The following is a 12,371-nucleotide window of genomic DNA, read 5'->3' as shown; positions in this document are numbered from 1 at the left end:
TAATTGTCTTGAATTAAGGAAATGTCTGCTCTCTATAGAGTATGGAAAATTTGAATTATTATCTTTCTACTACAGAGTCTTAGACTGAAATGCCCCCCTCTCCCCATTTGATCCAAATTGAAGCAAAGAGATGCTTTTTTTTTTCCCCTTCTCCAAGACAGGGTTTCTCTGTGTAGCCCTGGCTATCCTGGAATTTGCTCTGTAGACCAGGCTGGCCTCTCAGAGATCCATCTGCCTTTGCCTCCTCAGTGCTGGGTAAAGGTGTGTACCACCATATCCGGCTCATGCATAAAGGGAAGGTTTACATATTGTTTATAACTGGGGAATTCCAGAGTACTCAGAAGTTTTGAGTTGGTTGATAACCAGTATATCTGTTTGTTTTGTAAGCTAAGTTCAAACTTGGGTCCTAAAGTAATGCCACTTGGCAAACCAAAGTCTAGCCTGGAAACCAAATTAGGGGGTACAAAAATCATGTGTTTCTCGGGAAGATGTGGTTGATAATTAGTATGTTTTTGTTCATTGTACTATTAATTTTTGTTTGAAAAAACAAGAATGGAATTGTATTCTTAATTGTATTATGGAAAAATATCCCTAATTGCTCGAATGAGAGACTGATGGGGTGAGTAGTTTCACAGGACTGTAATGAACCTTTTGTACCATTTGAATGCTGTATTATATGCATGTGAATCCAAATTCATTTTCTATAGAGTCCAGAACAGTTAAATCAAAGCTCTTTGAAGTTTAAAAAAAAAAAACTTCATAATTGACATTTCTAAGCTTTTCATTTCTGTTGCTGTGATATACCCTGACTGGAAGCAGTTTGTGGGAGGAAAGGGCTTATGGGCTTACAATTCCAAGTTATAGTCCATCACTGAGGGGAAACCGAGACAGGAACTTAAATAGCAATTCACATCACATCCACATCCACAGAGAAAGGACCATATAGATACTACTTGGTTCTACTCATCTAGCTTCTTTTGTTCTACAACAATTCAGGGTGCCATGCCTAGGGAATGGTGCCGGCCACAGACATGGTCAATTAACAGTGCAGATGAACCTCCACAGGCTAACCTGCTCTAGGTAATTCCTCATAGAGCTTCCCTCTTTTCAGGTAACTCAAGGTGGCTTCAGGTTGACAACAAAAAACTAACAGCAGACAAGCATATCTCAGTGTAGACTATATTTAGCTTCAATGACAGTGTTTTGTCAATTAAGACTACCTGGTTACAATTAGGGTATTGCTGTGCGTCTTCTGAAAATGGATGCAGGTTTGTAGACTTGTGCCTTCTGAGTTCATCAGTGTCTCTGGCATAGACCATATACCATCACACCTTTTATAATTGACTTAAGAATATTTTCTGGCTGTTTTGAAAATAAAAACTTTAGCAGTATTGCTACATTTTGAAAGATTTTATTTGTACAAATATTATTAAACATAGTTATCTAGTATAGTAATCTTTTATGTGTTCTTTTTTCTTTTTTGTTTTGTTTTGTTTTGTTTTTTGTTTTTCGAGACAAGGTTTCTCTGTGTAGCTTTGCGCCTTTCCTGGAACTCACTTGGTAGCCCAGGCTGGCCTCGAACTCCCAGAGATCCGCCTGGCTCTGCCTCCCGAGTGCTGGGATTAAAGGCGTGCGCCACCACCGCCCGGCCTTTTATGTGTTCTTATTCTAAGGATACATTACAGTTAATGGTGGCTGACCCTATTCACTACTGTTACGGTATTTTTCTGTTTTGTTTATATTATAGGAAAATATGATCAGAATTGGTGCATAATCTTGACATTTGCCTCAAGTAATACCAGGAAGGGAAAAGAATTTGCCAACCTTGTTTACAGAGGTGGAGGCGAGTGCACCTTCCTGCTCCCTAGTAGGATCCTGAGGTTTCTGTCTTTTGTTAATATCCAGGAAAGACTTTCTAGGAAAGAGGAGCTTCTTGTTTAGTTAGACAAATGGCTATAATTTAAGTGTGTTTTTAAACATGTTTTCGTTTCAATTTAGTCCACCTGCCTCCACACACACAAAGCTCTCTCTCATGCTGTCTCTTATACTCACTCTTCCATACTTGCTCTCTTGTCCTCGATCTTTATCTTTCTGTCTAGGTCTCTTTTTTTCTTCCTGAGATAAGTCTTGTGATATAGCCCAAGTTGGCCTTATGCTTAATGATGCTTTTGCCTCGGCTTCCTCAGTAAGTAGGATCACAGGTAGAAGCTACCAAACCCAGCCAGCCACTTGGAGTGTTATCCAGTCCTTTCACCATTAGCCTTAAAATAGTGAATTATGTGCCTCATTCTTGTTTTATAATGGATTTCCCATTAGCGGTGTTCCTCTTTTCTTATAAAAATGTCCTTACTTGTGCTCTTTGATACTAGGCTTAACCCCTTGGATTATCCTCACTGAGCTCCGAATACTCCATGCCAAAGTACTCTCAGGGATGTTATTCTCAAACTGACTACACATTTCTTTCTTTCTTTCTTTCTTTCTTTCTTTCTTTCTTTCTTTCTTTCTTTCTTTCTTTCTTTCTTTCTTTTTTTTTTTGAGACAAGTACTTGGATTTCTAAAGGGAATTACCAAGCCTCCAGCTCTTTAGCTTTACTGTCTTTTCTAATAGTGGCTTCTTGTCTTATACTTATCTTGGAGTTGCCTTTGAAATTGAAGGATAGGAAAGGAGTCCTTTTCTGAGTACAATTAGTAATGTCTGACATATATTTTTTGGATTTTTTCGAAACAGGGTTTCTCTATATAGCCCTGGTTGCCCTGGAACTCACTTTGTACACCAGGCTGGCCTTTGAACTCACAGAGACCCACCTGCCTTTGCCTCCTGAGTACTGGGTTAAAGGCCTATGCCACCTCCGCCTGGCATCATTTTTTTTTAATAGGAAAAAGTGTTATGTGTATGGATGTTGGCCTGCATGTATGTCTATGCACCATGTGGATTTCTCATACCAACAGAGGCATCGGATCCACTGGAACTGTGGTTGACAGATGGTTGTGAGCTAATGTGGGTGCTGGGAATCAAACCCAGGTCCTCTGGAAGAACAGCCAGTTCTCTTAATGCAGAGCCATCCCTCCAGCATCTTGTATGTAGTCCAGGCTGGTCTTAAACTCTTGACAGTCCTGCTTACCCTCTGTGTGCTGGTATTGCATGTTATCAGTCACTGTGTCCTGATACTTACATTTTTTTTTGTTGTTGTTTTATATGTCTGCATTTTTCAGATACTAAAGAAATTAAACAGTGATACCTGAAATTCAGAAGTGCAGTAGGTGAAGACTTGGTAGAGAGAGTCCTATGATTCTCATGGAGTAATTCAGAAGCTAGTGTGCTGTGTTTATAGAGCTATGTGAACTCGGAGCCATTGGAACCCTTTCTCCAACTATTGAGAAGGAAACTATCCACATGAATCTCTTGAGAGTCTAATGGCTCTCTATTCTGAAAAAACAGATATGTATTCCTTCTCAGGAACTAGGTGGATAACTTGGTCTTACTTAGTTTATCCAAGGAAAAGACTTCCTCTCTGAATCCCAGTTATGGTCTATTTGTACGTTTGGGACAACTTCCATTCATCTTTCTTCAGTTCTGAAGTTAAAAGTAGAAGTGTGCAAGCCTTTAATCCCAGCACTTGGGAGGCAGAGGCAGGTGGATCTCTGATTTCTAGGAGAGCCAGAGCTACATACACAGAGAAACCCTGTCTCGAACCTCCCCCACCCCCCTAAGTAGGTTAATGTCCAAAAGAAGTAAAAATCAGCCGGATAATGCCGGCACACACCTTTAATCCCAGCACTCAGGAGGAAGAGGCAGGCGGATCTCTGTGAGTTCAATGCCTGCCTGGTCTACAGAGTGAGATCCAGGAAAGGTGCAAAGCTACACAGAGAAACCCTGTCTCGAAAAACAAAAAACAAACAAACAAAAAAAAGAAGTAAAAATCAATTCATAGTGTTTTACTATAACCACATTCATTCTAAGTTACCTGTTTTATAGCTTATGAATTTGCCTGGCATTGGAACGTATCTTGAGCTTATAAAGCTGGTTAATGTTCTACTTTATAAAATGCTGTGTGTGTATTAATGGTTAGATAGATGATTGGCTCTTTGCCCTCTGGTGCTGTGTCTACATTATAACTACATTTTATAACTGGTTATACCTATAGTATTTGAGGAATTATAGGGAAGTGAAAGGAAAAGAAAGCTCTTCAGCTCATTCTGGACCTGTTCAGATCCTGGCCTGTTTATTTGTAGCACAAGAGTTTGACAAAAGAATTCCATAAAATACAGCTGACATTGCTCGGCCAGCGCAGTGAAGGGGAACTACTACATAGCTGGAGGACAAGGGCTTCTTCTCAATTTCCGCCATGAAGATTTACAACCATGGAGGGGAAGGGGGATGGGGAATGCTCTGGCCTGAGCTCACAGAGCCAGCCCTTCAGGCAGTCTCTTTTAGAAGGATTTAATCACCCAGAGAATTAGTGACCTGTTAGAGGTCCTTTCTAGTCGTCACAGGTAACTTCTGTACTCACACACTTGGTTGCTATCAGAGATGTACCCTCTGTAGAGCCGCTGTTTACTGAACAAATACTGTAGTATCTGCCATTTATATGGAGCAAAAAGTCCCTTATTTTTGTTGTGGGTTTTCAAGACAGAGTTTCTTTCTGTAGCCCTGATTGTCCTGAAACTTTCTCTGTAGATCAGGCTAGCTTCAAACTCAGCTCTCCTCTTGCTTTTGCTTGGATTACAGGCATGTGCTACCATGCCCAGCTGTTAAAATTCTTAAGTAGCTCTTTCTACCTATATTGTAAGTTCAGGATTCTTAGGAGGTAAATTTAGCTTGTCACACAAGCGATTCTTTCTTGCTTCTCTGTATAATCTTTATTCCCTGCTCAGGCTTTCCCTAGGCTATACTCACCTTGCTATTTTAAGTACTTGTAGCTCCCTTAGACATTTGCACACCCCTGTGCATTAGCACATGCTCCTGGAGAGAATTCTCTAGACTGGCTCATTGAAGGGACTGCTTATATGGAGGCATCTGACACACCACTCCTGTATAGTCTCTTCTGACTCTTTGCACAGCATAGCTTTGTCTGCTTGTGCTAGCCCATGTTTCTTCAGATTGAGAACTCTGACATTTTAAATCTTTTTCTCCTTTTTAAAATAATATTGTACCTTAAACTATAGATCCCTGAAGCCTAGTGCAGGAGGATAATTAAGTGTGCTAAGTTAGTGTGTGGGGGGTGTGTGTGTGGTGGTGTAAGAGGGGGTAAGTCCAATAGTGCAAACATTTACAGTTCACCAAGAAACATAATGGTTATCAATCCCTTCAACCATCAACACTAGCACTCAGAAGCTGTTCTTTCCTTTAACTTCATCTCTAACCTCTGTAGTTGTAATGTGAAGTTAAACTGCGGCAGTTGAATGCCACAGTTCTTAGACAATGAAGAAAATCCATTACCTTCCCATTGTTGTCACTGTTGGCCGACATTGATGGTTAAATTAGCATTATACTGATGACAATATAGGAATGCCAAATTTTCTTGCACGTTTGGTAACATGATGTATATTTTTTTTTTCAGCTCCAGAACCTGGGTATCAACCCAGCAAACATTGGCTTCAGTACTCTGACTATGGAGTCAGACAAATTCATCTGCATTAGAGAAAAAGTAGGAGAACAGGCCCAGGTGGTAATCATTGATATGAATGATCCTAGCAATCCAATTCGAAGACCAATCTCAGCAGATAGTGCCATCATGAATCCTGCCAGCAAAGTGATTGCACTGAAAGGTATAAAAGATTGTGGATGTTTTCTTGAAATTCTTATGTGAATTTTATGCAAATACAGTTATTGGTGTGCTCTTTTAGTATGTTGAATAAGTTTAATTAAATCTGTAAAGTTGAGATTAATCCTAAACTTGAGTTAGTGTTCATGACTTTTACATAGAATGTTTCTGTGAAATGTCTTAGAATAGATGTACTTGGAATAAATGTAAGTTTTAGGATAAATACATTGATATTTGATATGATAAAACAGCTAAAAGCATTTCTGTATAGGGGAATGAAAGTAATATTCTGTAATAAGTCATAGCTTAATATCAGAACTTAAACATTTCAGAGTTTATTGTGATAATTAGCTTCTTCATTCTCTGCCTTTTTATCCTTAGGCTTCTTTTACCTTACGTTCATCAAGCTCTAAAAATGGCTTGAGTTGACACTGGGTAGAGAGGGTAGGAGGAGAAGGAGAATGAGTGAATACTAAGCTTTGAGTCAAGGATGTTTGCATTTATTCAGACTGCACAGTTTTCTTTGATTTTAGTTATATAGTTACCTATCTACCGATTTATTTATTTGCTTACTTATTTTTAGCTGAGTCTTGCTCTGTTTCCCAGGCTGACTTTGAACCTCTTGCCTAAGTCTGAGTAGCTGGGATGATAGGTAGAGGCAACCAGGCCCAGCCAGACTAACTTGTTTCCATGGGGAACTATTCTGCCTATCAATTTAAATAGAGTTAAACAATCTCGTATTATCTGAGAACCTGTTTTCTTTTCCTTTGAACTTTGGAATTAAGGTAATAGAAGAATAGAAGTTACTAAGAAGGCTAAGTGCCAAACTGCTGGACCCTTGAAATGGCATTTAAAGCTGCCTCGTTTCCTTTCTGCTGTAGTTAGGGACTGAACCCAAGGCTTCACATGCACTTGGCAGGTGTGCGGATGGTTATCACTGAGCTATTAGATCCCAGCCCTTGTTTTTCTTGATAATAAGAAAAAGAATTTAGTTCCAGTAATTTATAGAAGTGTGGATGAGTTTTTAGAGGTGCTGAACTTTTAACCAGTCTTTCCTTCACATCATTTAAACTCTGTTTGGGGCCTTGTTTTGGTTGTTTTCTGTTTTGTTTTGGTGAGATAGGTCTCTTTGACAGTAGCCTTGGCGGTCCTGGAACTTGCTATGTAAAGACTGATTTCAAACTCACAAAGACCCACCTGCCTCTGCCTCCCTAGAACTGGAATCAGGCATGCACCACCATATCCAGCTCATTTAATCTCTGATAATACATGTTGAATAACACTTATTAGAAATGCTCGGGTCTAGAAGTATTGAGAGTTTTTTGGCTTAGGGGAGTTTTTAGGATTCTTTTTATAACATTTTATTTGTTTATTTTGTGTGTTTTATGTGTGAGGGTGTACATGTAAAGGTCAGAGGGCAACTTGAGGAAGTCTGTTCTCCTTCTACCATATGGATCCTAGGAGTGACTTGGCAGCAAATGTCCTGTTGAGCATCTCGTAGGCCTGGACTTGGGAATCTTTGCATAGATTTTATTCTTGAGTATCACTAATGTGAAGATCAAAAATTAGACACCCCAAACTTCCTGGTTTCATAGTACAGGTTTTGGAACATTTTGGAGTGTCAATTTTTAACCTCTCGTACTGTCTGGTAAATAAATGGTGGGCAGATTGGGAGCTAAGAATAGCATAGTCAACAAATCATCAGAATTTGTCTCAGGCAAGAGTTGATCTCATCTTCAGGAACCAGATGTTTTATGACAGCATACATTTTACTTCTGTCTAAAAGTATACTACATTTTAAATGTCCTTTAGTTTCCTTAAATAATTTGAATTCAAGTGCTTAGCATCCGTCACACTTCTTTTTAAAGGGCAGCAACTAAATTTTGCCAATTTTTTTCTATTTTTAATGTTACTGTTATCTTATCACATTTCTTAATGCTTTCTTATGTGTGCAGATGGTGAGTTACCTTAAATTAGATTGTGTTAGTCATTGTCCTGTTCTATAAAAAGAATAATTGAGAAATTTTTATAGCTTTGCAAAATAGTATGCTATACTTTGTGTCTATTGGTCTATATCATGGCTGTTATCCCTTGTTCCCTTCCCCAGACCCTTAAACTTACACATTCTCCAGTCCTTTGATGTAAAACAATAAAAGTCTAGTTATCTGGAGGTTGGCGGATGCAGCAAAGAAAGGCAAATCCTTATAAAATTCTGTTTCCCTCTGAAGCCAGTTTAAACTTCATGCCTTCTTCTTATAAACAGGACTATAACTTTCACAATTTCTTGAAAGTCTGGTTGTGGTTTATAAGCTGTGTGGGATGGGAGTCCTATACTTTGCCTTATAGAAGAAGGCTTTGTTACATAGTAAGACGGGTTGTGGTACAAAGCTCTTAGGCTTTGTCTGTCTCCTGCCTACCCTGTCACCCTCCCACTTTGACAACTTTTGTCCTTTAGGAGCCAGATTCTCTGTGGCTCAGGAATGGAGTTATCCTCAGTCTCTGAGGACTAATCTTCATAGCTTAGTGATAGCTGTGGGCTTGGACCACTGTTGATTTCAATGACATCACCTTTCCAGCTGTGACCGGTTTCAAATGACAAGTATAAGCCCTTGCATCTGACTCTGGACTTTTAACATTCGAGGCAAATTTTACCCTCCTTTTACTAAGTGCTTGCTGTCTTAACTGGATGAAGCTTGAACTTGTTCTCACTCCAGTATATATATTAACAGCATCTGAAACCATCCTCCTCCCTGTCTCCCTTTCCTCTCTCCAGCACTCTTCTTTCCCTTTGTATCTTAGACCAGTTAAATGTAGCATGCACTGTGGTGACATGGCAAAGTTGAAGTACAACTTCTTTTCAAAACGCAGTTTCCACAAAATTGAGTTGGATGAGAGATGACTGCATTTTAAAAAGTAGATATTTCCTCCTTGTGTTTTTATTAGATTTGCTTTGTCTTATGTATATGCAGCTACCTTAGTTTATGTGTGAACTGACTATGTGATGAAAGTTACAGCATTGTTTTCTATCAGTAAGAAAGCTGTTCCTTAGTCTCATTTTCATTTGGGATGTAGAATCCTGTAGAAGTCGCGTGTTTATAGTGTTGCAGACATGTCCATAAGAGGTAAGAGTCTTGCTTAAGGTGTAGATTGGTTTGCTTGATCTCAGCTCTTAGCTCCTCAGTGGCTGTAGCTCCAGCAGTGTGACTCCTGTAGTTAGTTATTAGTCTCAAGATAGAACCACATTATTTGGAAGTTAAAGGCTAGTCTAGGTAGGTATTAATTCATTTTGAACTTTGCTTTTTTCATTATTCTTTAATTCTGTATTTAGCTGCAAAAACTCTTCAGATATTTAACATTGAAATGAAAAGTAAAATGAAGGCCCATACCATGACTGATGATGTCACCTTCTGGAAATGGATCTCTTTGAACACGGTTGCTCTTGTGACGGATAATGCAGTTTATCATTGGAGTATGGAAGGAGAGTCTCAGCCAGTGAAAATGTTTGATCGTCATTCTAGCCTCGCAGGATGCCAGATTATCAATTACCGGACAGATGCAAAGCAGAAGTGGTTGCTTCTGACTGGCATATCTGCACAGGTAACATGTTTTAGTTTTTGATAAAGAAGTTGTCTAAGGAAGTATTTTGACACACACTTTAGTTAGGTCTTTAATGCCAATATTGTTGAATTTGACTGATTGAAAGACTTTTCCTTTTTAAAAAAAAAATGATTATTGGCTTAAACCCTTAACCTGACAAAATTTCAGTACTCTTACAAGTTGTTTTTAATTCTTGCAGATTAAGTAGAGATTGATTTAGAATTTATTATGGGGTCAGTATGCTACAAAATGAATACTTCTATATTGTATTAAGATGGTATAAAGAGATAATTAGGTGAGGCATGTTTTATACATTCACATTAAGCTTTAATAAGATAATGTTTGGAGTTAAACTTTAAGATGTATGAACTCTACATTGAGAGATTCAATACATGTACAGCTGAAAAATGGCAAAGTATTATAACTATTTCAGTAATTGAATCTGAGATCTACTGGGTCATTGGACCTCTGAAGTTTATTTATTTGTTTGCTTGTTTCTTTTTTATTTTTTTTTGATCCTTTGTAGCAAAATCGTGTGGTTGGAGCTATGCAGCTCTATTCTGTAGACAGGAAAGTATCTCAGCCTATTGAAGGACATGCAGCTAGCTTTGCACAATTTAAGATGGAAGGAAATGCAGAAGAGTCAACATTATTTTGTTTCGCTGTACGGGGTCAGGCAGGCGGGAAGGTAAGTTTTGTCTGTGGTAATTATTTTATTGATTCTGTTTTGCTCTTCTTTGTGATCTAAGTTCAAAATAGTCATCTTTGTTCCTTATTAATTTCATAATATTCAGATTTGTGGTGACTGACATGGTATGTATAGTAATACTTGTAAAATGAGAGTATTCTTTTAATATTATTTACTATTCTGCCATCTGGATCTTCCTTTAACAGTGTCTTGTTATATAATCTAGGCTGACTTTGAAGTTGGTCTTCTTGCCTCAGGCTCTGAGTGCTGGGATTGTAGCTCTTTATACCATTGTGCCCAGCTTTGAGCTCTTTGTATTCCTTATTTTAGTTGCCTTCTTATCAAAGGCTTTTTGTTGATGTCTTTTACTTTACTCTGCATAGACTGATTAGAGTTGCAGAAATACCCATTTGTGTGTGCAGTACATGTCTAAAGTCTGATTCATTAAAAGTATTGCCCAAGATGAGGTCTGATGTCGTTAAGCGCTGTCCTTTTTAAATCCCCTAGGTAACTTGATGTCGATGGAATGGACAGCAGCTTAAGTTGGAGAGTCTCATCCCTAGCTGTACATTGAAATTACCTAGACAGATTGAAGCACTTTGTGTATTAGAATTCGTAGTTGAGGACAGCAGAAACAAGGTCTGGTTGATTAGAGTATAAAAAATTTATTGACAGGATACTGGATACCTGGCAGTAGCTAGGACAGCTGTATCACTGAATGTGGGGAATGAGAAATGAGCAAAAATGGGTAGTAGCCAGGGTTTCGGCCAGAAACCATGCTGCAGATCTCTGAACTGCTTTTGTTGCGCCTGCACTGCTGGATGCCTGGTGACTCAGTTTGCTGCTATTTTCACTGCCAGAGTAGACTCTCCCTCAGTCTTAAAATAACCTGATGTCCTGGGCTCCGTCTTTGAAGTCCAGTATAGGCAAAGTCACACGGCTTGCATCCTAGCTCTGAGAGAGAGACATGGAAAACAACTGTTGGCTGCTTCTAAAATGGAAGAGTGGCTCTACTTGCTACTAGAACTTGTAGACTACTGTCCTCTGTGTCCCTGAGTCGGAATACCCTATCTTCATCTTTGTTTTATACTTCTCCACCCCATGTCACCCTAGTTAGTAGTTTTCAAGAATAAAGAGCTTGCAGTGATCTGAATCCTAGCACTTAGGAGGCTCAAGTGATTCCCTAAGAGGACAGGAGTTACAGATGCATCTGGCTTGTTTACATGGCTTCCAGGGATTGAACTTAGAGAGGTGGTCAGGCCTAGTCCATAACTGCTTTTACTGGCTGAGCCATCTTGCCAATCCCATCATGACTTTAGAGTCAAACCCACTCCCTACCTCTATAATTTTGCCACTTAAAGGATGGTATATAGCTGGGTGTGGTGGTACATGCCTTTAAACCCAGCACTCAAAAGGAAGCAGATCTCTGTGAATCCCAGGCCATCCTAATCTAAATATTTATTTCCAGGCCATCAGAGGCTCCATTGTGAGACCTTGTTTCAACAACAACAAAAAAGAAATCATATAGCAAATGTGTGACTTTGAGATCAACTTCCTCCTAGTCAGTTTTAATTTATGAAGGAGCATCCCACAGTGTAGATGGATCAAATACGGTTCACTGATTATAGAACATTTTGGTTATTTCCATTTGGGGGCTTCAAAAAACTTGCAATGACCAACTGATAAATGACTTAGATTGATAGTAGATTTTATTTTCTTTTGAACAGTTACATATCATTGAAGTTGGTACACCACCCACAGGAAACCAGCCCTTTCCAAAGAAGGCAGTAGATGTTTTCTTTCCTCCAGAAGCACAAAATGACTTTCCTGTTGCAATGCAGGTATTTCATCGAAATAAATGGATTTTTAAAAATCTCAAATTAATTTAAATACTGTTCATAGTTGATATGAGTAGTGCTTAAAATAATTCTCTAAAATAAAAATTATTAGTAAAACTTGGTAAAATAACACTCCTATTCTCGTGTAATAAGTAAATTGGGTTATTTTAAGTTGTCTTATAGAAAGTGTTCATTTTCTCTTCAGATAAGTGAAAAGCATGATGTGGTGTTCTTGATTACCAAGTATGGTTATATCCACCTCTATGATCTTGAGACTGGCACATGCATCTACATGAACAGAATCAGTGGAGAAACGATCTTCGTTACTGCACCTCATGAAGCCACAGCTGGAATAATAGGAGTCAACAGAAAGGGACAAGTAAGGAAACTTCTACCTTAAGCATCTAAGTAACAGATTATCATTAGCGGTTTTTTTTCAAAAGGTAATTTTGGGTATCAGAAAAGAGAACGTCATAGGGGAAG

The 12,371-nt window shown here is 38.7% G+C and overlaps 1 protein-coding gene across 2 annotated transcripts in view; it reads left to right on the top strand.

The window, feature by feature from the left end:
• Positions 1 to 12,371, top strand: part of Cltc (clathrin heavy chain) — a 63,312-nt gene that overhangs the window by 15,567 nt on the left and 35,374 nt on the right. For both annotated transcript variants that reach the window (XM_059271431.1, XM_059271430.1), the window contains exons 2-6: positions 5,562 to 5,769; positions 9,094 to 9,362; positions 9,889 to 10,050; positions 11,778 to 11,891; positions 12,094 to 12,267. In XM_059271431.1, the coding sequence (XP_059127414.1) occupies positions 5,562 to 5,769; positions 9,094 to 9,362; positions 9,889 to 10,050; positions 11,778 to 11,891; positions 12,094 to 12,267 (927 nt within the window). The remainder of the gene's footprint in view (positions 1 to 5,561; positions 5,770 to 9,093; positions 9,363 to 9,888; positions 10,051 to 11,777; positions 11,892 to 12,093; positions 12,268 to 12,371) is intronic.

The sequence above is a fragment of the Peromyscus eremicus genome, chromosome 8a (assembly GCF_949786415.1).
Source record: "Peromyscus eremicus chromosome 8a, PerEre_H2_v1, whole genome shotgun sequence".
Lineage (NCBI taxonomy): Eukaryota > Metazoa > Chordata > Mammalia > Rodentia > Cricetidae > Peromyscus > Peromyscus eremicus.
This window is presented reverse-complemented; position numbering and strand designations above follow the sequence as displayed.